The sequence below is a fragment of the Mobula birostris genome, chromosome 9 (assembly GCF_030028105.1).
Source record: "Mobula birostris isolate sMobBir1 chromosome 9, sMobBir1.hap1, whole genome shotgun sequence".
Lineage (NCBI taxonomy): Eukaryota > Metazoa > Chordata > Chondrichthyes > Myliobatiformes > Myliobatidae > Mobula > Mobula birostris.
In genome coordinates, this window is record NC_092378.1 from 134,449,374 (window position 1) to 134,476,022 (window position 26,649).

General features: G+C 43.1%; 1 protein-coding gene across 7 annotated transcripts in view; it reads left to right on the plus strand.

Annotated features, from left to right (window-relative positions):
* mapk8ip3 (mitogen-activated protein kinase 8 interacting protein 3) overlaps positions 1-26,649 on the plus strand; it is a 198,219-nt gene that overhangs the window by 132,121 nt on the left and 39,449 nt on the right. For all 7 annotated transcript variants that reach the window (XM_072268888.1, XM_072268891.1, XM_072268889.1 and 4 more), the window contains exons 18-23: positions 8,106-8,267; positions 10,962-11,118; positions 14,052-14,237; positions 15,025-15,217; positions 22,667-22,789; positions 24,408-24,488. In XM_072268888.1, the coding sequence (XP_072124989.1) occupies positions 8,106-8,267; positions 10,962-11,118; positions 14,052-14,237; positions 15,025-15,217; positions 22,667-22,789; positions 24,408-24,488 (902 nt within the window). The remainder of the gene's footprint in view (positions 1-8,105; positions 8,268-10,961; positions 11,119-14,051; positions 14,238-15,024; positions 15,218-22,666; positions 22,790-24,407; positions 24,489-26,649) is intronic.

Consider the following 26,649-nt stretch of genomic DNA (forward strand, 5'->3'; position numbering starts at 1 on the left):
ACAGCATCTCAATCCATTTGTAAATGGCAGTAACTTATCTCACTATTGCAATGGACGCAACACTCTGTTTCCCCGGTGCATCATATGCCAGACTAATTGGAGGTTCCCTGAGTCTTTGAGACCTTCTTATCTCTTCGTCAGCTTCTTCAGCCTCAGGCACTTCTTGTGACTGTTCCTGTTCACTTGGGGATGCCTCCCCATGTCTATCACTCGTACCTTCCTGCGACTCAGGTTCCCCGGCCACCTGACTGAGCTCAGCTTCATCTCCAATTATATTGGAGCCCAGTTTCCCCTTACTGTCTATTATCACCTCTACCTGTCACTGGTAGTCCTCCCCATTACATCTGAGTGAGGGCTTGGAGATTCAGAAATCTCTTCGTCAGTCCTTGGGGAGTTTGCGTAAGGTAAGGCATACCGTACTCCGATTTCTTCATCCTCTGAGTTTGTACAGTATTCAGTGGCTGGTCCCTCTTCAGGTCTTTCTTCTGAGATCATACTATTGTCAGTAGGTAGTCTTTCTGTTCTCCTCCTTCTGTGCAGTGTTCTCCGACTAGGTATAGGTTCTGTGTCTGGCTCTGGGTCAACACGTACTTCCTGCCCTGGGGATAGAAGCTTAGATTAGATTATGAGAACACGCAGTCCTCTTTTATTGTCATTTAGTAATGCTTGCATTAAGAAATGATACAATGTTTCTCCAGGGTGATATCACAGGAAACACATGACAAACCGATTGAAAAACTGACAAAAACCACATAATTATAACTTATAGTTACACCAGTGCAAAGCAATGCCGTAATTTGATAAAGAACAGACCATGGCACAGTAAAAGTCTCAGAGTCTCTCGAAAGTCCCATCATCTCACGCAGACGGTGAACCTCCAGCGCCGCAAACTTGCCGATGCAACATCCTGGAAGCATCCGACCACAGTCCGACTCCGAGTCCGTCCGAAAACTTCGAGCCTCCAACCAGCTCTCCAGTACCGAGCACCATCTCTGCCGAGCACTTCGACCCCGGCCCCGGCAACAGGCAATAGGCTAAACCCGAGGATTTGGGGCCTTCCCCTCCAGAGATTCTTGATCGCACAGTAGCAGCGGCAGCGAAGCAGGCATTTCAGAAGTTTCTCCAGGTGTTCCTCTGTGCTTCTCACGTCTGTCTCCATCAAATCAGGATTGTGCACGGCCCCTAGTTAACACATACAATATCATTCGGAACGGCCGCGCGCGCTGCATCTGCCATCTTCTCCTTTCGAAAACTAATTCCGAAAGAGAACTTTGACAGGACAATTCCCATCCTCTGGCTTCACCCGGAAAACTGGCAGGTTTGGCATTGAGCTGTTCACTACGTAAGGCATAGACACCCAGCAGTAACATTTGTCTAGTGACAGTTTTAACCCTGCAGCTTTCAGGCGGACCGACACATTCAGTAGCCTCATCTCATGCTCTTCCAGTGTAGACCCAAACACTATGAGATCATCTGTACACCAGTACCTCAAGCAAGTTCATGTCCCCAGTAGTCTTCTCCATGACATGTTGGAAAGTAGCCGGTGCTCCTGATATGCCCTGGGGCATTCTTTCAAACTGAAAGAATCCAAGTAGACATATGGATGCCATCTTCTCTTTATCAGCTTCACTCGTGGGGATCTGATAATACCTACTCTTTAGATCCAACACAGTGAACCATTTCACTCCACTCAGACAGGCAAGAGCATCCTCGGTCCATGGAACAGTATATCGGTCGGGGACTGTACATCAGTTCAGTGTCCGATAATTAGCACATGTTCATGCCTTCCTATTCTTCTTCCTCACCATCAATATGGGTGAGGCATAGGGACTCTGTGACTCAGTGATAATCCAGCTTCCTGCAGTTTCAGTAGATGCTACTGAACATCTTCCACCTCCTCCAGTGCTAACCGTCAAGACCTCTCTCTGAAAGGGGTGTCCTCCATTACCCTAATAGTGTGGCGAGTACTCTTGGGGCAACCCACATCAAACTCATCGGTAGAAAAGACATCTTTAAGTTTCAACATCTTCTCAGTTAGTCTCCTTTTCCATTCCTCGGGTATCAGGGCGTCACGAAAGTTGAATGGCTTTGCTGTTAACTTTCCTGAACCAGGAGATGTCTCTCCCCCATTTTCTCACCGGTAAACTAGACATGACCCTTCGCAGAGAAAAGACGTGCCATTGGCATCCCATGTCTGAGGGTAGCTTCTCTCTCTCTCTCTGAGGTGTTCCTGTCATTCACTGTTATCCTGTTTGCATGGAAGATTTCTGCAGTTCAGGTCTCACTGGCACCCAGCAGGTGAGCATGACTCTTCTTCGCGATCCTCCAGGGCATCCATAAAGAGAGCCTCAGCATCGGGCATTCTTGGGAATTTCCCGTCACTATGGCTACCTTCCCAAGATGTAATACGAGGAGCTTGGACTGGGTGTACCATACAGTTCCTCATTCCTGCTCATCATCCTGCTTAGGAGGAACTTGCACCTTCTCAAAAATTGTTCTGAACACCAGGACAATGGTGGACAATGAACAAGGTTTTCAAAAAAAAATTCTCTCCACTTCCCTCCTTGCAGGCTCCCACGAGCCTTTTCACAGTGGGAGTATTTTTTTCCACAACAATGGAACCTTCGCTATTTTCAAGCGGATCTGGACAGACCAACACTGAAGTATCAAGTGTCTCAGCTACTCCAAATTCTGCTTCTGAAAACTCCAGCTTCAATTTCAAGTAACCATCAGATAGTTAGTCATCAGTACTAAGGCTCCAGATTTCTATGGTACTGACTGGTGTCAATGGTAAATGGCGTCAAATACCAATTGTAAAAGGAACTGTAGAGTAACTTCAGAACCTGAGTCAAGTATGGCTCTAACATAAATGTCCTCAATCCGTATGGATACATCTGAGCTTGGTCCCACTGAGCCTTCAGGAATAGGGTTTTGCACTTTAGTGTTTCCCTTGATACATTAATTGCAATGTGTTATCTCCGAGATGCCACGATCCCTTACTGGGTCTCTCCAAAATCTCCTGACTTTCTTTTCTGTTTAAGCAACCACCAGGTTACTTTCTGAAGGTTTTCCTGTCCTTCACACTCCCGCTTGAAATGTGGAGGCCTCCCGCTCCTCCATTGTATTTTCCTCCTCTCTTACTTCTCTGAGGGAGAACGAGGGAGGGGGACGCGTCTTGTGAGTAATTCAAATGCTTAAAGCAATTACGTTATGTGACAGCGAGCCCTTCACAACTTGCTCCATCCTTGATTGATTTATTCAGCCAGTTGAATGGCCCCTTTAAAGCACAAGCAATGCAACCGTTAATCTTGCCTGAAAACTCAGGCAGAAGGTTTCTCCCCTTTTTCCTGGAATGTGTGCCTAAACTTCATAAGATCAGCTGGGCTGTCCGTCATGCCAAAAACATTCTCTAACACTTGCACGTAGCCCACAGATGTGACCAACAGGTTTTCTGCCTTGAAGAACCTTACCACCTCAGCAGCCTGACCTTTTAAATTCTCGTCAAGTCACCGTATTATCATATTATCTGAGCACCGCCACTCATCCAGTAACTGGGATGTTTGTTCAGCCCAAGCCTCATATTCTTCTTCCCCACTGGGGGTAGGCTTGACTCCAGGGAACACTCCTCGACTGCAATAACCTTGGCTCTCCGCAGGTACACTTTGGCATTCATCAGCCAGCGATGTAATTGCTGAAACCAACTCAGAATTTAAATCAACCGCTGAAGGACCCCTTAGACCTCTCACAACAGACAATTCCCTTCCCTCACTTTGCAGAAAGGAGAACAATTTGACTTTACAGTATTTACCCTCAGCTTCATACAACTTGTCTTTAAAGTCTTCACCCTCAGCTCTCTTCTCTAAAAAATATGGACTGCCCATGGCTCTGCCTCTCCAGGCTCCCCTTATCAGGCAGTGCGACCAGTTACGCCACTGGTAGCCTGGACTAACACACCATCCTTGCCTTCTGATTGGTCAAAACGTTATTCCATCGGTGTAACTTTCCCCTATACTTTTACAGAACTCAGCACTCTAAGTAGCAGTTTGTTGGGAATTCTAATACCACCCCACAAAGAGCGCAAGCGATTTGAACTACACCAAATCTTAATCCCCACGGCGTCCGTAATAAAGTCCCTTAATTACAAAATGCCTCCCTTTCCTCAAACACAAATTTAAACACACAATAAACTGCTTAATCAATCCTTAAACAACATCCGAATTCTGGGACGAACACCCCGCAAATGCAGCCCTTTCACTTGGTCTCAAATTCTAACTTCGCTCACTAGATGATTCTGCTAACAGCCACGTGACTCGGTGGCGAGAAGACCACTTTATATAAGCGACACACGTCTCGGGTCGGTATGATTTGGGGTTCAACCGAACAGGAACGTCAGGAAGGTTCAGATGAGTTGGAATTCAAAAGATTGAGGGGGGATCTTATTGAAATGTATAAAATCCTAAAGGGATTGGACAGGCTAGATGCAGGAAGATTGTTCCCGATGTTGGGGAACTCCAGAACGATGGGTCACAGTTTGAGGATAAAGGGGAAGCCTTTTAGGACTGAGATTAGGAAAAACTTCTTCACACAGAGAATGGTGAATCTGTGGAATTCTCTGCCACAGGAAACAGTTGAGGCCAGTTCATTGGCTATATTTAAGAGGGAGTTAGATATGGCCTTTGTGGCTAAAGGGATCAGGGGGTATGGAGGGAAGGCTGGTACAGGGTTCTGAGTTGGATGATCAGCCATGATCACACTGAATGGCGGTGCATGCTCGAAGGGCCGAATGGCCTACTCCACCTATTTTCTATGTTTAAAGGAACCTGGATGTGAGCGAATGCTGTGTTAACACTGCCCATGTACAGTTGTCGATGGCCCAGAAATGGCAGATTGTACACCAGCATAAAATTATGAAGAAAGTATATTTACCAATTTTCAACTTTTTCGAACAGAGAAAGAAAGATGAAGGTAAAAGGGCCTATAATAGATAAACTAATCTAAATGTGCACATCAACATTATAGCTCATTTCTGTAGTAGCTAGGAGTAGCTTTATTCACAGTGCTGAATTCTCCTCACCAAGCACAGGCAGAACTTCCCTTGGATTTCTCCACCTTGTGAAGCGCTCCCTGCATTGGGGTCTCCCCTTCGGACGGGATCCTCCAGGTGTCTTCCCTGGGGCTCTTCTCTCTGCACTCCTGCCAAAAGACGCTAAACCAGACTACTGTCTTTCAGCAAACTCTTCCCACCCAGCTTCTGAGAATGTTCCATGCCATCCCGCTCCAGACTGGCTGAGTTGGATAACATGTTTAGCCAAAGCCAAAACACTTACCAGCAGGGCACTCTGCTTTTGCAGATAAACTGCTGAAATAAAGTACCTCACAGCATAGCAGTAGAAATCTTAACCAGAGCGTTACAATAGTATGCCCACAACTTACCAAACTGTACCTCTTTGGGATGTCGGAGGAAACTGTAACACCCAGAGTAAACCCACATGGTCGCAGGGAGAACGTGCAAACCCCTTACAGACAGCAGTCGGGATTGAGCCACGATTTCAGGCATTGTAACCCATTACACTAACCACTATGCTACTGTGTCACCCTGGGAACTTGAAAGATTTGGGATAAAACATTTTGTGGAGATAGGTGGGTTGTGCGACAGAAAGAGCACAGAGTGCGGGATGATTGCATGACAGGTGGAGGTGCAACTATGTGGAAAAGGGGAGTGAAAAGTTCAAGTTTATTGTCATTCAGCCGCCAAATGAAACAACATTCCTCTGGACCAAGGTGCACAATGCAGTACGTATAACTCACACACAACACTACATAATGTTTGTTGGTTGTGCTGTGTTGTTTCATGTGGACGATCATGATCTGTGACCGTGATTGTTCCTGACAGATTTTCTACAGAAGTGGTTTGCCATTGTCTTCTGGGCAGCATCTTTACAAGACGGGTGACCCCAGCTATTATCAATACTCTTCAGTGATTGTCTGCCTGGCGTCAGTGGCTGCATAAGCAGGACTTGTGATGTGCACCAACTGCTCATACGACCATCCGCCACCTGCTCCAGTGGCTTCACGTGACCCTGATTGGGTGGCAAAGCAGGTGCTACACCTTGTCCAAGGGTGACCTGCAGTCCAGTGGAGGGATGAAGGGCCTCACACCTCCTTTGGTAAAGATGTATCTCCACCCTGGCACCCAGAGTAATACTACCACAAATTACTTTACGAATAATATAATAAGATTGACATTTAGACTGGTATTGACATAAAACTGCTGAATAACAAAAAGGTTTTATCTGGGACGGGGGTAAATATGAGGAGGGAAGTGCGAGAAACTACCTAAAAGAAAAGAAAAAGTGGAGAAAATTGCAAACGTGAAATACGAAGCAGGATAATGTTCAAGTCGTTTTAGACTTGAGTTGTTTGAAATGTAAAATGAATTTAAATTCCACTTTGGCTTTAGTTTGTTAAACTATTCCCCCACCAGAAGTGTGGATCATGCCTCACTGGTAGAGCAAGTCTGGGGAAATGAGTAGATGATCCTTCTTATCAGGTAGAAAAGTATTCGAAATCGGAACATGCCAGTAGTCCCCTAGTGGGCTTTGTGTCTGTTCTGCTATGAGAAAAATACTGGAAGTATAGAAAAATGGGAACCGGGAGAAGACCTTTGTGTCTGCTGTGCCACTTAACATAACCAAAGCTGATTCTATTTCTGAACATCTTATTTTCACTCTCCACTTCAATGTTCTATCTACAAATCTATCAGCTCGCATTCAGCAACTTGGTTCCCCTGCCTTCTCTGTCATCGGATCCACTGGCTCGCACCCTCTGAGTGAAGAAATTTCAACCTCACTGAAATGTTGTATTCTACATCCTGAGACTTACCGGCACCCAGTCCCATGTCAGGGCCTCCGTTTTCAGCAAATGATTTTGGGGCCTTTAGAAATATTGAATAATTGTGGCACAGAAGAAGGCCATTCAGCCCATTGAGTCTGAGCTGCTCCTTTGCATTTGCCTGATCCTCTACTGTAGTCATGTAAACAATTTTCTTTGAAGTGTCTTTTCTAAGTGTGTTCCAAACCCTTACCACTGCCTGAATTTAAAAGAATATATTCCCACATCAAGGTCCCCCACTCTCTTGCTACTGCGGAGGCTGGTACTCATGATAGAGCTGACTAACTTCACAAGCTTCTGTAACTTATTTCGATCTTCTGCAGGAGCCCTCCCCACTGGGTAGGAGGCAGGAGTGTTGGGTCCCACACAGCAAGGTTCAGGAACAGTTATTACGTGACAGCTATCAGGCTCCTGAACCAGCGTGGAGAACTTCACTCACCTCAACTCTGAAACAAGCTACAGACTCATTTTCAAGGGCTCTGATGATGACTGTCCCTCCGGTCAGGGTTGACGATGGACATTGTTTCCTAGCTGTCTAGATACACAAGCCAGACCAATACAATATGGAGAGCAAGCTCCCCCTCTCCACGCATCTGATGAACCCAAAGGAACAGCAGAGGCAGATACGGTTTGGCAGCGGTAGCATTGCAGAAGTTGAGCTCAACATAGGCTACCTTAAGGACTCCAGCTCTGCATTTTAACCTTGTGGTTTACTCCTGAAGCCTTCCCCATGGGTGGGTATAGCCACAAGGCAGCGGAGGTTTGAGGTCAGAGTTTTCCTTCTCCTAGATAAGCTGCCAACCACAGCCGACAAGCCCCATCTGCCTGAAGGGCTCTACAACTCATGTTCTCAATATCTATCATCTTCTCACATTGATTGTTTATCAGTCTTTATGTATATTGTTCATAAATTATATATTTATTTTCCTGTAAATGCTGCAAGAAAACGAACCACAAGGAAGTATATGGTGACATATATATATATGTGTGTGTGTGTGTGTGTGTGTGTGTATATACACACATACATACATACATATATATATACACATATACATATACACACACACACACACATATAAAAACTTGATGATAAATTTACTTTGACTTGGATCTGTGTTTTTGAAAAATATCCTCACTTTCCCAATACTGAAGATCCGTTTGGAGGTGACCCCTTCAGTGTTTCCTGAACTCTTGTTGTGTTTATACTCTCACAGCTCTGGTGTGCAGCTGGTGTAGACCTGACAGGCTGGAAGCCCCAGCGAATGGATAATGGGAATGCACTGGGTCGCTCACACAGCTGTGATCCCTTAACCTCCGACGCTGAAAAAGATGGGAAAGCTAGCGGCGACCACAATTCTCCCGACAAAAACAAGAAGGTAAGCGAGGTACCATGCTGGTTGGGTAACAACCTAAAGATGTGTGTGGCAGGTAATATTGTGATCTGCACAATGTGATGTAAGTTGGGTAAGATTATTAATATGAGGTTGATTAACTGATAGACTGATTAATACATTTAGAAAGAAGCCATGTCGCTACCACTTTGTTCTCAGGAGCTGGGTGATGCAGCAGTATCAAGATGGAGCACAAAAATAAAAGGCTCCTTTTGTTAAACCTGAAAACTCTATTAGTTTATACTGTGAATGCAGTGTTGGCTATTTGCAACAAATAATCTGCTGGAGGAATTCAGCAGGTCAAGCAACATTTCTCGGAATTGGGTGGGGGATAAAGAGATTGTCAATGTTTTGGGTTGGAGCCTTGTATCAGGACATTTGCCCTTGAATTTTTTTTAATTCCATTTTTTTTAACAAAATATCGGAGCCATGTTTTGCCAGTGTTGATGAAGTTTCAGGTGTGGGTCAGTTGGTGACTCGTGTTCCTGTTTCAGAATGTGGGATAATAATGAGAATAATATTTTTTTAATATGGTTCTGATTAGTAAGTATCTTCAAATAAGAATGTAACAGGTCATGTGATTATTACTTCCACTGTTGTCTGGTGGAGCATGCAGTTTGAAACCGACTGCTGCATCTTGTCCAGCACCTTACATTTTTAAAGGGCCTGGGAACACCCTAAGGTTGAGAAAGTCATATAAATGCAAGACCAGTGACGCCTTAAGCAGCCCATGCAAAAAAACCATAAGCAATATATGTTGGCTAGTCTAATTATCATTCATCCAAATGTAAACACCTGTTGTCTGTCTGCAACAACAGGAGTTCTGCAGATGCTGGAAATCCAAGCAACACACATCAAAGTTGCTGGTGAACGCAGCAGGCCAGGCAGCATCTCTAGGAAGAGGTACAGTCGACATTTCAGGCCGAGACCCTTCGTCAGGACTAACTGCAGGAAGAGTTAGTAAGAGATTTGAAAGTGGGAGGGGGAGGGGAAGATCCAAAATGATAGGAGAAGACAGGGGGGGGAGGGATGGAGCCAAGAGCTGGACAGGTGATTGGTAAAAGGGATATGAGAGGATCATGGGACAGGAGGTCTGGGGAGAAAGACAGGGGGAGGGACCCAGAGAATGGGCAAGGGGTATAGTCAGAGGGACAGAGGGAGAAAAAAGAGAGTGAGAGAAAGAATGTGTGTATAAAAATAAATAACAGATGGGGTACAAGGGGGAGGTGGGGCATTAGCGGAAGTTAGAGAAGTCGATGTTCATGCCATCAGGTTGGAGGCTACCCAGATGGAATATAAGGTGTTGTTCCTCCAGCCTGAGTCTGGCTTCATCTTTACAGTAGAAGAGGCTGTGGATAGACATGTCAGAATGGGAATGGGATGTGGAATTAAAATGTGTGGCCACTGGGAGATCCTGCTTTCTCTGGCGGACAGAGCGTAAGTGTTCAGCAAAGCGGTCTCCCAGTCTGCGTTGGGTCTCGCCAATATATAGAAGGCCACATCGGGAACACCGGACCCAGTATATCACCCCAGCCGACTCACAGGAACCCCACCACCCCACTAGGAATAGGGTTCCCCTGGTCCTCACCTACCACCCCACCAGCCTCTGGGTCCAACATATTATTCTCCGTAACTTCCGCCACCTCCAACGGGATCCCACCACTAAGCACATCTTTCCCTCCCCCCACCCTGCTTTCCGCAGGGATCGCTCCCCACGCGACTCCCTTGTCCATTCGCTCCCCCCCATCCCTCCCCACTGATCTCCCTCCTGGTACTTATCCTTGTAAGCGGAACAAATGCTACACATGCCCTTACACTTCCTCCCTTACCACCATTCAGGGCCCCAGACAGTCCTTCCAGGTGAGGCGACACTTCACCTGTGAGTCGGCTGGGGTGATATACTGTGTCCGGTGCTCCCGATGTGGCCTTCTATATATTGGCGAGACCCGACGCAGACTGGGAGACCGCTTTGCTGAACACCTACGCTCTGTCCGCCAGAGAAAGCAGGATCTCCCAGTGGCCACACATTTTAATTCCACATCCCATTCCCATTCTGACATGTCTATCCACGGCCTCCTCTACTGAAGGATGAAGCTACACTCAGGCTGGAGGAACAACACCTTATATTCTGTCTGGGTAGCCTCCAACCTGATGGCATGAACATCGACTTCTCTAACTTCCGCTAATTCCCCACCTCCCCCTCGTACCCCATCCGTTATTTATTTTTATACACACATTCTTTCTCTCACTCTCCTTTTTCTTCCTCTGTCCCTCTGAATATACCCCTTGCCCATCCTCTGGGCCCCCCCCCTTCTTCCCGGACCTCCTGTCCCATGATCCTCTCATATCCCTTTTGCCTATCACCTGTCCAGCTCTTGGCTCTATCCCTCCCCCTCCTGTCTTCTCCTATCATTTTGGATCTCCCCCTCCCCCTCCCACTTTCCAATCTCTTACTCACTCTTTCTTCAGTTAGTCCTGACGAAGGGTCTCGGCCTGAAACGTCGACTGTACCTCTTCCTACAGATGCTGCCTGGCCTGCTGCGTTCACCGGCAACTTTGATATGTGTTGTCTGTCTGCAGTGGTTTTTAACCCAATTACTTGTACTAGCATTGTGCTGTTGTGTGTCTGGTGAGGATATTTTCCCCCCTCTCTCTCTGAGTCTGTGATTTCTCCTTTAGGTCCACAGTGCAGAGGATGTCTCCAGCCGTGTGTGGATCTGCACCAGCACACACTCCACCAGTAAAATTGTGATCATTGATGCCAACCAGCCTGGCACCATTATGGACCACTTTACAGTCTGCAATGCTCACGTTCTGTGCATTACCAGCATCCCAGGTGAGCGGACTTCCATCTTCAGACAGCAGGATGACAAGGCCATTCACTACGGACAAGTGGAGTAACTAGATTTAATTGATGTGAGCCTGGGTCTGCATGCAATATACCACAACATACACTTCAATAGAGGTATTAGAGGGGAGATGTACAGGAAGCAAGGCAATTTATCCTGTCATTTTGTAATGTTCTGATTTTCTAATAACAAGATAGAGAGCCCTTGAAGTGCGATTGTTGGTTGTGGGAACATCTCAACAGAGGAGTGTAGTTATCCCCTTTTGTTCAAGAGCATCTGTTTGCCTTGAATCTGGTATGCTTCCTTTATACTTCTATGTTGCTGACTTAGTCCATTGACAACCCAAGGGAATATTTGATAATTTACCATTATCAAATGAAGGTGTTTCGAAGGGAAAGTTTTTGGGTTTATTAGCATTTTGAAAGGTTGATGAGTAGTGTGTATTTCAGAAATGTGTACAGGGATCTTGGAAAATAAACAAGAAAAGATAGTTCATTTACTTTGGATTTGTAGGTCTTGTGTAGATCTAGATCACAGGTATTCGGCTATCTAGATTTAAACAAGTACATGTCATTTGGGAGTCTAATAATTATGTTTATTTTCTTGGTACATTAATGTATAACCTGTTAATGTCTCAAGATAAGTAGTTCCCTTTTCTGCTCATGACCGGTTTTTAAACTTCTTTCAACACCTCTTGTTTCCTTGTGACATGTTAGGATATGGAGTTATAGTCAAAGGCTGTAAAATCACCTTTGTTGTGCTGCTGCCTGACCTTTTCAATGTTGGTTTGCTTTGTTAAATGTATTTTACTACAAATCAGGGTATAGGAATGAAAAAGAACGGTGCAAACCTCAAGAAGAGCAGAAAATTAATGGAATTTAAATTATACTGTGATTTGGAATATCTTTCTTAACTGTACTTAAGTTAATTCTGCTAAGATTTGTTAAAATGTTTTCGGTACACTATGTCCAACTCAACTAAAACCTCTTCCTTGCACAAGGTCCATATCTTTCCATTGCCCTCACATTCATGTGCCTATCTAAATGTCTCTTAAAAATCCCTAATGTATCTGCCTCTACCACCACCCAGGAGCTCGCGTTCTAGGCACCCACCACTCTGTCCAAGAAGACTTGCCCCTTCTTTGAATTTTACCCTCTCTTCATCTTAAATGCATGCTTTCTGAAATCACAGTTTGCAGTTTTCTGATTGGGAGCAGTGAAGCGTTGTACTTGAAACCTGGCCTTAATTAAATATTTTATAAGTGAAACAAAGTAAAATGAGATATTAAAACAGAAACAGTTGGAGTACAAGGACAGATTTTACATGTTCTTATACTGTTGAGGTCTTTTCAATGATATTATGATTGTAATTTGAAATGGGGTTTAAAACATCCACCTATACATTGTGCAATTTAAAATAAAAGTGCAAATATCACTTAAAACCCTTTTGCGAAGTCTTAGCGGAGTGGTCTACAAGTTGGATGAATTGTATCACTGACTTTTTACAATGCAACTGGCCTGCAGGAGTAAGTTCAAACTACCATAAGTAATTCTTTTTCTGGTATATATGGGCCAATGTTGTTGTGTTATGAGATTATAGGTTTTCGTAGAGGCATTTTATGTTTAAGAAAAAAACATAACAATTCATTTATTGTACCCCAAATACTGAACACAAAGTGCAGTAAAAGTACTTGACATAACTACGTCATCATGTCGGACCAGCCTCTTAAAGTGAAGTCCAAGTCAATGCTGGTGGCTGTGAATTATGTACCCCTCCACCAATTACAGGACTCTACAAGACAACTTTTGAGCATGCACGTGTATTTCTCAGAAACCACTAGTTTCTTGATTTTACTATGAAATAAGTGACAATATCATTGAGATAAGGGTGTCATGAACATTATCTTAAAAACCTGACATCCACCTTGAATGTGTCATTCTTTCCATTTCTCTGGATGAATGCAACTCTTAATTCAAGAAGCTCCATATCATCTAAGATCAAGCATTCTGTTTACTCCTCTAAACATTGAGCTTTTCCTTCATGTTCACTGTAATAGCCCTGAAATGTCCTAACTAGCAATGTTGTGGGATGACTTTCACCACATGGGAGTCCAGCAATTCAAAGCAGTCTGTTGTCGCCTTTTTGAGCAGCTATGTTTGGGCACTAGATGGCAGCGTTGCCCACAACATACGAATGAGTAATGTACACCTCAGCCCCAGGACTGCACAGGCCCTCTTATTAGAAGCACACACTTTACAGGAATTTTGCCCGCTCTTCAAATTTATGAAATTGTTGATGTTGAAATTTTGACTAAAAATAAACAAAGTTTCCTGAACCGTGTAAAGTTACAGGTTTATGAAAGACCTGTAAATGTGCTCCACTATTGAGCACATTTACAAGGAGCACTGCTACAGTAAAGCAGCATCCATCATCAAGGACCACTGCCATCCAGACAATGCTCTCTTCTGGTTACTATCATTGGGCAGGAGGTACAGGAGCCTTGGGTCCCACACCACCAGGTTTGGGAACAGCTATTACCCTAAAACCACGAGGCTCCTGAGCCAGAATCACAATCTGGTGTAATATCACTGGCATATGCCGTGATATTTGTTGTTTTGCAGAAGTGTGGGCAACTTCACTCACCTCAAGCCTGAACTGATTCCATAACCTATAGAGTCACTTTCAAAGACGTTACAACTCATGTTCTTAGTATTATATATTTACTTTTTATTTGCACATTGGTTGTTTATCGGTCTTTGTTTATGAATAGATTTTCATAAATTCTATTGTATTTCTTTATTTTCCTGTAAATACCTGCAAGAAAATGAATCTCAGAGGCACATAAACACTTTGATAATATGTTTACTTTTTGTTATATCTGCACCATAATGAGCCTATTCTATTCCTATTTTTGTGTCAGCTGCAAGTGAGAGTGACTATCCTGCAGGAGAGATATTTTTGGAAAGGGACTTGAATCCGGACGATTCCGGAGGAGCAGAGGGAGTGTTAGCAGGAATTACCTTGGTCGGATGTGCGACCAGGTGCAATGTTCCTCGGAGCAACAGCACATCTCGAAGTGACACCCCAACGTCTGACAAAGGACAAAGTGAGTAACAACTCCAAGTAGCTCAGTCCGCACCAGACATTCTTGTGGTTGCACAACAGATCTCATTAACAATCTGCCAGCCCGCCGAGAGCCCATAGCAGGGAGCTGGCCGCTGGTTGTTGGAAATTAGGTGCTGTCTGGGTACATGGACAAATTGCAAGCATAGGGCGGTAGGTGGGGACTTTAAACAGAAGAGTGGAGAAGTGAAAGGCTGCCATTTGCACAGAGTTTCAGTGAGTACATTGCACGTTATTGAAAAGTGCTTCTCCTGAGAATTGTCACCTTGTTGTGGCCCACAGAGAGGCTTGTGTGTCCCTGAGATCCCGAGAGCAATGGCGTCTAGAGTTTGCCATTTGGTACTTGTCTTCTGGGAGGTTCGCCCATGGTGCTAAGGTCAAGGAGAATGGCTCTAGACAAAGAGGGATCCAACCAGGACCTCAGTGGAAGGTGACGACACCATCATGTCGGCAGGAGGAAGGCTGTAGCAGTGAAGGGACGCAATCCAGGCCTCTGGGTCCTGGCCCTGGTCTGTCAAAGACCGTGTGGTCGGCTGCCCGTGCGGTCGGCTGCCCGTGCATCAGCCTGCCCACAGTAAACAAAGTCATGCACTGTTATTCACTGTAAAATCCCGGAAACCCCTGAGGAAAACATCATACTCCACCTGAGTTATCACGTGACTACTATAGAAAGATGATTGAAATATTTTTTGTGATGGTTATAGCAGTGTTGTTTCAGTGTGATTCGTCACAGGGGCAAGTTCCCAGCTGTGTCTCTCCCACCCACCTAGGTGATATGGCTCCTCTCAAAGGCGGGAAGATCAACCAACCACAATCAGCTGAAGAGGCCACTGAGGCAACAGAGGCAACAGAGGCAACAGGGAACGGTGTAACCGATGCTGAGCCAGCACTGGCTCGGCCTAGTGCCTACACAGAACACGTGTTCACAGACTCCGCGCGGACAGAAGACCGAACTCAGCTCAGGTAAGGGGGCTGGATGTGGACAGGGTCAACACATCAATTGGTAAAGGAAACTGGCGGGAGATTGTTACACACACAAAATGCTAGAGTAACTCAGCAAGTCGGGCAGCAGCCATGGAGGGGGAATAACCGATTGACGTTTCGGGCTGAGAATGTTGTAACTGCATTGAATCAGTAGGGGAAATGTCTGTTTTTAATGTCTTAAATGCAAAGAATGACCCACTGTGTTATGTGCAGTTCTGTGTTTTTGACCTCCCAAGGGACCGCCCTTCAGAGTGATGAGCTTCTTACCAATGGTTTATGGTTCCCCACCCTCACATTGTGTGTATGTGCCTGCTGCTGGGTGTTTATTGGCAAGGTTTCTTCCCCAGTGGCCCAATCGAGTCGTGAGAGGAGGCCACACGCGGGTTGGGGAGAGGGATTTAAAAAGGAGCATTCGCGGGCTTTCGGCCTTTTCTGGCGGCCCAATTGAATTGCAGTTCATGAGCAGGAGCAAATAAAAATAAGGTAGGGATAAGTGGAACGGCCATTGTTGGAGTGGACTGGTGTTAGAGAGTGGGGAGGCTTTGGTTCAACAGACTTGAGCGAGGTAAGTTTCTTTTTCGTCATTCTTCATGTTAGTGCAGCACGAATGGCTCCAGGGCTGTATTGGGTTCTTTGTGTGTGATGTGGGAATTCTGGGAGACCTCAAGCCTGCCAATAACCGCACCTGCATCAGGTGTGCTGAGCTGTAGCTCATCAGAGACCATGTTAAGGAACTGGAGCTGCAGCTCGATGACCTTCAATTCACACGGGAGAATGGGGAGGTGATGGGCAGGAGGTACAGGGAGGCAGGTACCTGGACGACTATAAGGAGAGGGGAAGGAAATGAGCAGCCAGTGCCGTGTACCATTGTGGCCGTGTCCCTCGATAATGCTTACCTCTTTAGATACTGTTGGGAGTGTATCACCTACCAGGGAGGAGTCATAGTGACCTGCTCTCTGGCATTGAGTCTGGCTCCATGGCTGAGATGGGAAGTGGGGAGAAGAGGACTGCAACAGGAGTTTCCATAGTTTCAATAGGAGTAGACAGGAGATTCTGTGGACTTGAAAGACACTCCTGGTTGGCATGTTGCCTCCCTGGTGCCAGGGCCAGGGAAGTCTTGGATCGACTTCACCCTGCAATTTGAGAAGGAGAAGCTAAAGACAGATGTATCAGTATTACAGTGGAGTAAAGGGCATTACAGAAGCATGAAAGAGGAACTGACCAAAGTTGATTGGAATGGGACACTAGCAGGGATGATGGCAGAATATGAATGACTGGAGTTTCTGGGAGAGATTCGGAAGGCACAGGATAGATTTGTGCCAAAGAAGAACTATTCTAAAGGCAGGACTGTGGCTGACAAGGGAAGTTGAAGACAACATAAAAGGAAAAGAGAAGGCATATAATAAAGCAAAAATTAGTGGGAAATTAGAGGATTGGGAAGCTTCTTAAAACCAACAGAAGGTAACTAAAAGGCCATAAGGAGAGAAAAGCTGAAATACGACGTCAAGCTAGTCAATAAAATCAAAGTGGATTGCAAAAGTTTTTCAGGTGTAAAAGGAAGGCGAGAGAAGATATCGGACTGCTGGAAAATGACTCCAGAGAGGTGGTAATGGTGGACAAGAAAATGTCGGATGAACTAAATAAGTATTTTGCATCATCGTTACTGTAAAAGACACTAGCAGTATGCCAGAATATCAATAGTATCAGGGGGCTGAAGTGAGTGCAGTTGCTATTACTAGGGAGAAGGTGCTCAAGAAGCTAAAATGTCTGAAGGTAGGTGAGTCACCTAGACCAGATGGACAACACCTGGGGTTCTGAAAGAGGTTGTATGTCAATGATCTGCATGATGGAATTGATGGATTTGTGGATGATATGAAGTGGAAGGGCAGGTAGTTTTGCAGAAGTAGAGAGGCTACAGAAGGACTTAGGTAAGGAGAACAGGTAAAGAAATGGAAGATGGAATACAGTATTGAGAAGTATGTGGTCATACACTTTGGCAGAAGGAACAAAAGTGTAGACTATTTTCTAAACGGGGAGAAAATTCACAAAACCTGAGATACAAAGGGAATTGTGAGTCTCATGCAGGATTCCCTGAAGGTTAATTTGCAGGTTGAGTCAGTGGTGAACAAGGCAAATGCAATGTTAGCATTCATGTTAAAGGGAGTAGAATTTATAAATATAATGTGTTTGCCATTACGACTCTACATACCTGAAAGAACGCGCAGGTTTTTTTTACCTTGGGAGAGTGGGGGTTGTAATTTCAATAACTGAGTACTTTATTGTCTGAGAACACTAAATTAGGAGGAGGAGTGGGCTACTTGACCTCTCAAGTCAGTTTTGCCATTTAATAAGGTTGCTCTGATTGTAACCTTGACTCCACATTCCCATCTACCCCGTCAAACTTCCACTCCTCGATATTAAGAAACAATTTCCCTTTGCTTTAAAACATTCAAAGACACTGCTTCCATTGCTGTTTGAGGGAGAGCTTTGAGAGCTTTGAAAACATTTTGCCCCATCTCATCTTAGTTTTTTTAAGTGATGGCCCCGTGATTCTAGATTCTGATCGTAGGAGGGGAAATGTTCTCCATTTTAAGCCTGTCTGGATCTCTCAGGACGTTCTGTTTCGATCATTTCCCCTTTTGCTAAACTGCAGCGGTTCCAAACCTCACTTGCCCAATCTGTCCTTGTAAGGCAGCCCACTTTTCACTCCTTGTCAAATCTTGGAACTCTTTCCATTGTATTTTACACACTTTTTTCAATAGGGAAACCAATATACGGATCATCAGAAAACTACCACAGGAGGGGATGAAGGAGCTGTTGTAAAGTGTCAGAGTGGACTAAGCTATCTTTAAAAATTTAAGCATCCTAATAGAACAACAACAAAACACTGTCTTGAAACAGTGTTTGCTCTTTTCATCCGCTCCTTTCATATCAGTCATGAACATTTATGTCAGCATTCCTAAATATAGTCAGATGCATGGACCAGATGGATGAAGGCATTCAGTATATATACATGCAACAGGTTTAGTTTTAATTGTGTAGAACAGTGCAAAACAGATATAATTGATTCAGCAAGATTTTACACATGGAAATTGGTATCGTGAGGGTTGTTTTATAGGCAGGTGCATTGGTTTTATGTTACAATCAAGAACTAAAATTAGTCCTGATGTGTGCATAATTTCCCCTAATTTATTTAAAATTCCTTTTTGACCGTGGAGAGCAACAATATCTCCAGATGACTTGCATTAGTTGTGAATTTAACTGAACATGTTAGAGAAAGCAAGGACTTTAATATTATTGATTCCAGGTGTAATATAGGGATGGTGTTGCATTATCAGCCCCTTTTAATTACAGGACTAACTTGAATCTGATGGGTGCATCATGAAGTATAACTTACTGGTATATTTTCATGTTTGAGACTGAGATAATATTCTGGGCAGTTGATATGGTCTCCCAAACTGGGGACTGTAGAAGAGCCAAGATGTTTACCCCTAACTTTGGAATAGTTGTGGTGATCTTTATGTCCACTAAGATGAGGAGAATCATCCTTAAGCGCTTACATTGGTGTTTCCCTCGGCCCTTTGAGACATGCAACAGTTTTGTTGGCTCACAACTTGCAGTGCCGCCCCTCGATTCTTTAAACCCCACCTATATTAAAAACATACGTAGTAATTATCTCTACTGCCAAATAAAGCAGTGAATGATTTTTTTTACAACTCTAGAGCAGTGAGATGTTTTTACAAAAGCCATCTTGGCGCCAGCTAGATGGTTGCGAGAACATGTGATGCAAGATGACAGTTTCTGAAATTGTCACTTCTGGTGAACTCTTAAGTATTTGGATGGATAGTAAGCATTTGGGCCACTTGCATTGGTTTCACTCTACGTATGTTTTTTCCCCACTGTCGTTTGTGAGCGAACGCTGGATAGCCAGTGATAATGGTAAATACTGTAATAATGGTAAATACTGTTATTTTTCTTCCACAATAAATAAATATTTATTTGTAAAAATGTTATTTATCAGAGAGATATTTTAAAATTGTATTTAACCTTTTCCATTTGTTCAGAATATTATATTCTTGTATGACAAGCCAAATGACTTAATTCTGCTCCTGTATCTTATGGTCCTATAAGAGACCAGAAATGAATCAGCCATGAGGAAATAGCAGAGAGTTGATGGGCCAAATGGCCTAATTTTGCTCCTATATCTTATGGTCTTATTAATACTATTTAGAAATGTCATTATTTTTCAGTTGCCTTTTTAAAAGATTAATAATTTTTGAACAGTTTTTCTAAAGTGCTTCATTTATTTCAATCTCTCTCTCTTATATCTTTATTTATAGTAAAACAGTGATAAAGTAAATAAACAATAGGACTCATCCTTTTTTTTAATCCGTTAAAAATTCTGTTACTAATTCATGAATCAATGATAATCTCTGTTCATATTTGCTGTGGCAAGTGAAAGAGTTCTTAAAAGATTATTGCCAATTTGGGCACACACTCTCTAAAGATTCATAACTCCTGGACTAGATATTTGTACTTAGAAGACTGTGACACAGCTGGTGCATTGTGATTGGATAAAAGCTCAGTAGCAGGTGTTTGATGGTTTAATCACCTTGTACAAGTATCTCAGTAATAGAGGATGTAATATTAAACTGCTTGGTTATTGATACTGCAGATTGTAGTTGTCATGCCAAACATTGCCATAACACGTTTCATTCTAAAATAACCTGAGGATATGGCAAGTATTATAAAAGTTGGAGTGAGCCTAACATAATACTTAACATAAAATTATCCTTTACAGTACTGTGCAAAAATCTTGGGCACATATATATAGCTAGGGTGCTTAAGACTTTTGCACAGTACTATAGTAATTTTATGTATTGCGCTGTACTGCTGATGCAGCAAAAAAAAAAAACAAATTTCATGACATATGTGAGTGATGATAAACCTGATTCTGATATGGGTCTCTGTTGTGGGCTGAGAGTGGGAAGGGGGCAGGGAGAGGGGAATCATGGTTGGGAAAAGGGGAAGTGAGAGGGGAGAGAGCAGGAAGCACTGGAGAAACATTCTGTAATGATCAACAAACCACTTGTTTGGAGTCAAATGTCCTTGCTGGGTGTGTCAGCACCTGCGCCATGGCACCCTCCCCCACTTCCCCACCCCTGGGCACTCCTTCTCTGCCGCCTGTCCCACACTCCTCATGTGGCACTCCACTCTCATCGTTCCCAACATCCTCAGCTCTGGCCAGATTTACAAACTTCCTGTCCGCTCCACGTTGACAAACACATTACTGTGTCTTAGGCATCCTAGCGATATATATGTGCCTAAGACTTTTGCCCAGTGCTGTATGTATTTTTTCTATTGAGCATATGCACTCAGCCCCAAAATGGGTGAAATATCTCCCTCCACCCCTCGTTCCTTCTGGGAGTATTGGATTAGATTAGATTATGAGGACACACTGTTCTCTTTTATTGTCATTTAGAAATGCATGCATTAAGAAATGATACAATGTTCCTCCAGAATGATATCACAGAAACACAAGACAAACCAAGACTAAAAAACTGACAAACACCACATAATTATAACATATAGTTACAACAGTGCAAAGCAACATCGTAATTTGATAAGGAACAGACCATGGGCACGGTAAAAAAAGTCTCAAAGTCTCTGGAAAGTCCCATCACCTCACGCAGACGGTTAGAAAGAAGAAAAACTCTCCCTGCCATGAACCTCCAGCACCGCAAACTTGCCGATGCAGCATCCTGGAAGCACCCGACTACAGCCAACTCTTGAGTCTGTCCGAAAACTTCGAGCCTCCGACCAGCCCTCCGACACTGAGCACCGAGCACCATCTCTGCCGAGTGTTTCGACCCTGGCCCCGGCAACAGGCAATAGGCAACGCCGAGGATTTGGGGCCTTCCCCTCCGGAGATTCTCGATCGCACAGTAGCAGCAGCAGCGAAGCGGGCATTTCAGAAATTTCTCTAGATGTTCCTCCATGCTTCTCACGTCTGTCTCCATCAAATCAGGATTGTGCACAGTACCTACTTAACAAATACTGATATCATTCCGGAACGGCTGCGTGTGCTGCGTCGCGCCGCCATCTTCTCCTCCCCTCAGAAGTATATCTTCTGTATGATCCCCAGCATCTAGTCCTCTATTCAGCCCATAGAATTCTTTTTACCCCTCCCCCCCGTACCCTGTATTTTATTCTCTCTCGTGCCATGGTAGCATGGTGGTTAGCGAAACGCTATTACCTCTTGGGACATCACAGTTCAGGGTTCAATCCCAGCACTGTAAAGAGTTTGTATGTTCACCCAGGTCCTCCAATTTCCCCTCTCAGTCCAATGAGGTACTGGTCAGTAGGTTAATTGGTCATTGTAAACTGTCCTGTGATTAGGCTAGTGTTAAGTAGGTGAGTTGCTGGGCAGCACGGCCCATTGGGCCAGAAGGGCCTGTTCTGTGCTGCATCTCTAAATAGATCAAAAGTTCAAAGTTCTTGTGAACTTCAAATACAAACACATTAAGAGTTAATGAAAGACCACACACAACAGGGCAGATAACAACCACGGTGCAAAAAAAAACCCCCAAAAAACAAGCTGTGCACAAAAAAAACCCCGAAATGAAACAAGCTGAGCAAATACAAAAAGAAATAATAAATAAACAATAAATATCTAGAACATGAGATGAAGAGTTCTTGGAAGTGAGTCCAGTTCAGTGATGCGGTGAGTGAAGTTATCCCTGCTGGTTCAAGAGCCAGATGATTGAGCGGTAATACTGTTCATAAACTGGATAGTGTGGGTCCTGAGGCTCCTGTATCTTCTTGATGGTAGCAGTGAGAAGAGAGCACGGCCTAGATGGTGGCGGTCCTTGACGATGGATGCTGCCTTCCTGGAACATCACATCTACATGATGTGATTAAATCCCTTTCATTTTTTTTTCCCTGCTATCAAAGGGTAAATTCCAATTGCCAGTTCCTACCTGCACATTTTGAGATATGGGTGAAACTGGAGCACCTGGAGGAAACCATTCACTTGAATCGTACTGTACATGCGGACTCTGCAGAGACAGCACCAGCAGTCAGGACCAATCTCGAGTCCCAGGAGCTGTGGTGACAGTACTAACTGCTGTGCCTCTGTGGCACCCATCTTTGCAGCTGTAATCTTTAGGGATGTGGCTCAGTTGACTTCTACTTTGTACTTAATTCAGTGTTACCAGCTTGCACCAACAGGCACTGACACCATTTAATTGCTGTAATGAATTTGAAGTCTGTGTGGATATGTGCTTCAGAAAAAGAAATTGGAACTTTAAAATTGCAGGCACACTTTAATGTTTTTTGTTGTTCCTGAACACAGCTGCATTCCGATGGTTTTTGAATATTTATGATGAGCAGAGTGAGAGTTGTTGCTTTTTTTTTTCCCCATTTTAGGGAAAATGGACAAACCAAGGAGGAACAGAATGCAGGCCAGTCAGAACAGGAAGCAAATGTTCATACCAATGGGTCGATCACAAGTGCAGCCCCTACCATGTGGCTAGGGGCACAGAATGGCTGGTAGGTCAAGATTGCAAACACATTTTATGCAAACACAAGATTGCGTTGGTATGTCAGGAGATGCTTAGAACCCATTCCCATTATTGAAAAGCCCCTTGGTCAGCAATGTCCCCAGGCAGATTGGCAATCTTGTTGACACCTCTCAGAGTAGTGGATGACAACAATATTGAATCGCACACCAACGCTACATTTTTACCTGCCTCCCACTATGCACATTTGTGTTGTATTTAAATAATTCATCCCTTCCATATGTTTTAGTATTTGATTTGGTGTGGACATTTTATTTACGTTTCCACTGAGTGATGCCTAAAGATGTAAATTGGAGTGATGTGAGATGGTCTGTTAATGGCCACCTTGTACAGGTACTTCTGAAAGGTAATCGTGCGCTCACTGGTAATATCCTACCGCTACTGGGTAGTACTTGATGCACTGTATGAGATCTCCTTCATATTGGATGATTTAAATTTTATACATCTTTAACATGTAGATGTATCCATTTACCTTTCTGGTATTTTTAAACAGGACTCTTTCTGTTGAGTTTCTAATTAAACTAGCGCTATAAAGAGACAACTTCATTCCGGTATCTGAGGTCTCTTGTATGTATCAAATTCAGTTCTAAATTAGAGATTTCTCCCTTATTTAACCTCAAGTCCATGGCTTTTCAGTGGCACAACTTCAGTATTTTTATCATTTTTAACCAGTGCATGGAAGCAGTAAATTTTCGGATGTATCCTTTTTTTTTTAAAAGGGAGAAAAAGATCAATTCTACCAAAAAGTAAGAACTTGCAAGCGATGAAAGTCTGAAATAAAACCAGAAAATGCTAGAAATATTCTGCCGGTCGGGTGGCAGCTGTGAAGAGAGAAGTAATGTTTCATTACTACCAGGAAAATTTAGAAATTTTCCTGGACATTTTAAGTCATATTTAAATGGAAGGGGTGAAAGAACAAACAAGTATCACTGACAGGGTGATGACGAAAGGTAACACAAGTGGGGTAGTGCTAGTTGAGAGAGAGTGACGGAAGAATCCAATTTGTAAATAACCTAATTTGCTAACGTTATTGTGATGTTTAATTGTGGAAAATATAGTGGGCGGGACACTAGGTAAACAGTGTAAAGATGGCAGCTGGGACATTGAATATATATTACATTTAAATGATGGGATGGCTCGATCAAGGATGCCTGAGGCATGTGAGTAGTATATGCACACAAGCCTCAAGGGAGACCACAGCTTTCTGACTTACAGTCATGTTGAATTAATCCTAATGTTTGTGTTTAATGAACTGGAACTCTTCCTCATTAATAGTGATCTTAAATCCTGACCTGATCTCAATGGTGCCGGGTCTGGATTCGTGCAGTTCAAATTTTATACGCAAAGAATTTTAGAACGTATGCACTATCGTTCGCATGCAGGGCTTTCCATAATATCTTTAGCATGTTGATTTCTGTCCGAAAGATGAGGCTTATTTGTTGTGTACTTCTGTTCTAATATTTGTCATGCAGAGTCCAGAATCCTTGCTAAGTTACCGTATTGCCAGCTCCATTGCATGCTCAGTGTTTGCTGTAATGTTGCAAGGTTGAGATCTAACCAACGTGCATTGCTCCCTTTGGTTTTGGTAGCCTTTATGTCCACTCGGCTGTGTCCAACTGGAAGAAGTGCCTCCACACCATCAAGCTGAAGGATGCAGTCCTTAGTATTGTGTAAGTAGCTACATTGTGCAAATTATTTCAGGATTGATCTGGATTGGTAACGTTATCTTCCCTCCTCTCCTGCCTGATAGTCGATGCCCTGCTCAGAAATAATATTCAGTGTAAGCAAAAAAAAAATGGGGCAATGACTACCTTTTTGGTTTAGATGAAGTTGTGAAATGGAGGAGAACTGATTCAGTGGTTCGCCTGTTGTAAACAAATTATCTGCTTCTAGCAAAATGCAGTGCTCTACTGATAAATGAGGCTTTACTTAGTAGTGTGAGTGTCTTAGCAATAATCAGAGGAACGCTGATTCCTCCACAATTGAAAGATAAGGATTTGTAGGGTGATGTAAGGGGTGGGAATGTATGCATAATTCACAACCACTGACATTGAGTTGGGGTTCACTTTAAGAGGCTGGTTTGATATGATGACGTAATGTTGTGAGGTTTTGTTTTACTGTGCTTTGTTCTATGTTTGGTTGACTATAAAGGAGTTGTTACGGTTTCCCTTAAACTTAAAATGACTCTGTCATTTTATTTCGAAAACCTACAGATTAGCCAACACGTCCATCGTCATCAGAGAGTCAGCTGCCCTGTATGTCACAATATCTCAAATGCAGTTTATTTTTTTTTTAATTTTATTTTTATTTGGATAAGGAATTCACAAATATCATGTACTTTTTTCACACATATAACCTTTTCCATTTTTTTATATGTATAAAACTACAATTATTTATACGTTCTTAAGTACACATTGAGATGATATAAAAGGAAAATAAACACTTAAATAGATAATTATGTACTGTGGTAAATCTAACCTATTAGGCTAAGCAATGGTATTAGTTGTTAAGAAAAATGGTAATAATAGTTTCCATGTAACCGTTCTGGACCATTTCCACTGGTCCAAAATGTTGTATATAAGCCTATGTAACAACCATTTTAGGTGTTTATATCCTAATTTGTTCATGCTTGCTCCTGCCCGCAGACATAATTATCCAATCCCTATGTACTTATTTACTTAATTTTTTCATTTTTTTTATCCCTTTCCCAAATCTTTCCCTTTACTTGTGTTAATTCTCTATTTTCCAAAAGAAAACAAAAAAAAAGACATTTAGACTAGGGGTGCTTACGTTAGCAATATTACTGTGTTGATGAGAAGAGCAGTATAGATCATTAGGAAAGTCATCTAAAGTCTGCTCGCATTGGGGTTATATATTCCATCCATTTATTCCAGATTTGATAAAATTTTTCTTTTTGAATTCTCAGGGAGTAAGTCAACTTTTCCATTTTAAATATTTCCAAGATAATTTCGTACCAATCTCCTAATGTAGGTGGTATTGGATTTAGCCATTTTCTAGTGATTGATTTCTTACTTGCCGCTAAGAGGGCCTGCAGCAACTTTATATCTTCCTTCTGTTCAAGAAACAATACATGCCCCAAATAGAGCGTCTCAAAGTTCAGAGGTATCTGGGACCTAAGTACCTTAACTAATGTTCTATGAATACCTTCCCAATATAGACTTAATTTAGGGCAATCCCAGAAAATATGAAAATGATTTGCCTCCTTGGAGCCGCACCTTCTCCAACACATCACATTTGTATCTTTATTTTTTTCCTGATATGGGGTCTTGAAGTATCTTATAATGTTTTTCCAACAATGTTCTCTCCAAGTCAAAGAATTAGTCGAGGACCATTGAAAGCTGCAGATTTTCCCCCAAGGCCTCCTCTGAAAGTACCAACCCCGCTTCTTTCTCCCACTTCTCTTTAATATACAGTGTATTTACATTTTTAGCATGGGAGAGTGCATTATATAATCTAGAAACTGATTTACTAGGTATTGAACTGCAAGCCGAATTCAGGATCTTGAAAAATTTTAATTCTACTGTTGATAGGTCTGTATATCTACAACTCTGGTTAACATAGTTTCGTACTTGAAGGTACCTAAAAAAGTCATTATGTTCTAGGCCATGTTTGTCCTGCAGGATTCGGAAACTTTGTAATACTCTTTTATCTATAAATGAGAGGTAGGTTGTAAGACCTTTCTTTATCCATAGCTCAAATCTTTTATCTCCTCTATTGGGAAGGAATTCGGTATCATATGCACACCATCTAAAGAGTTTTAACATGTTATTAATTCCACATGAATTAACCATCTTCTGCCATACTTTTAAT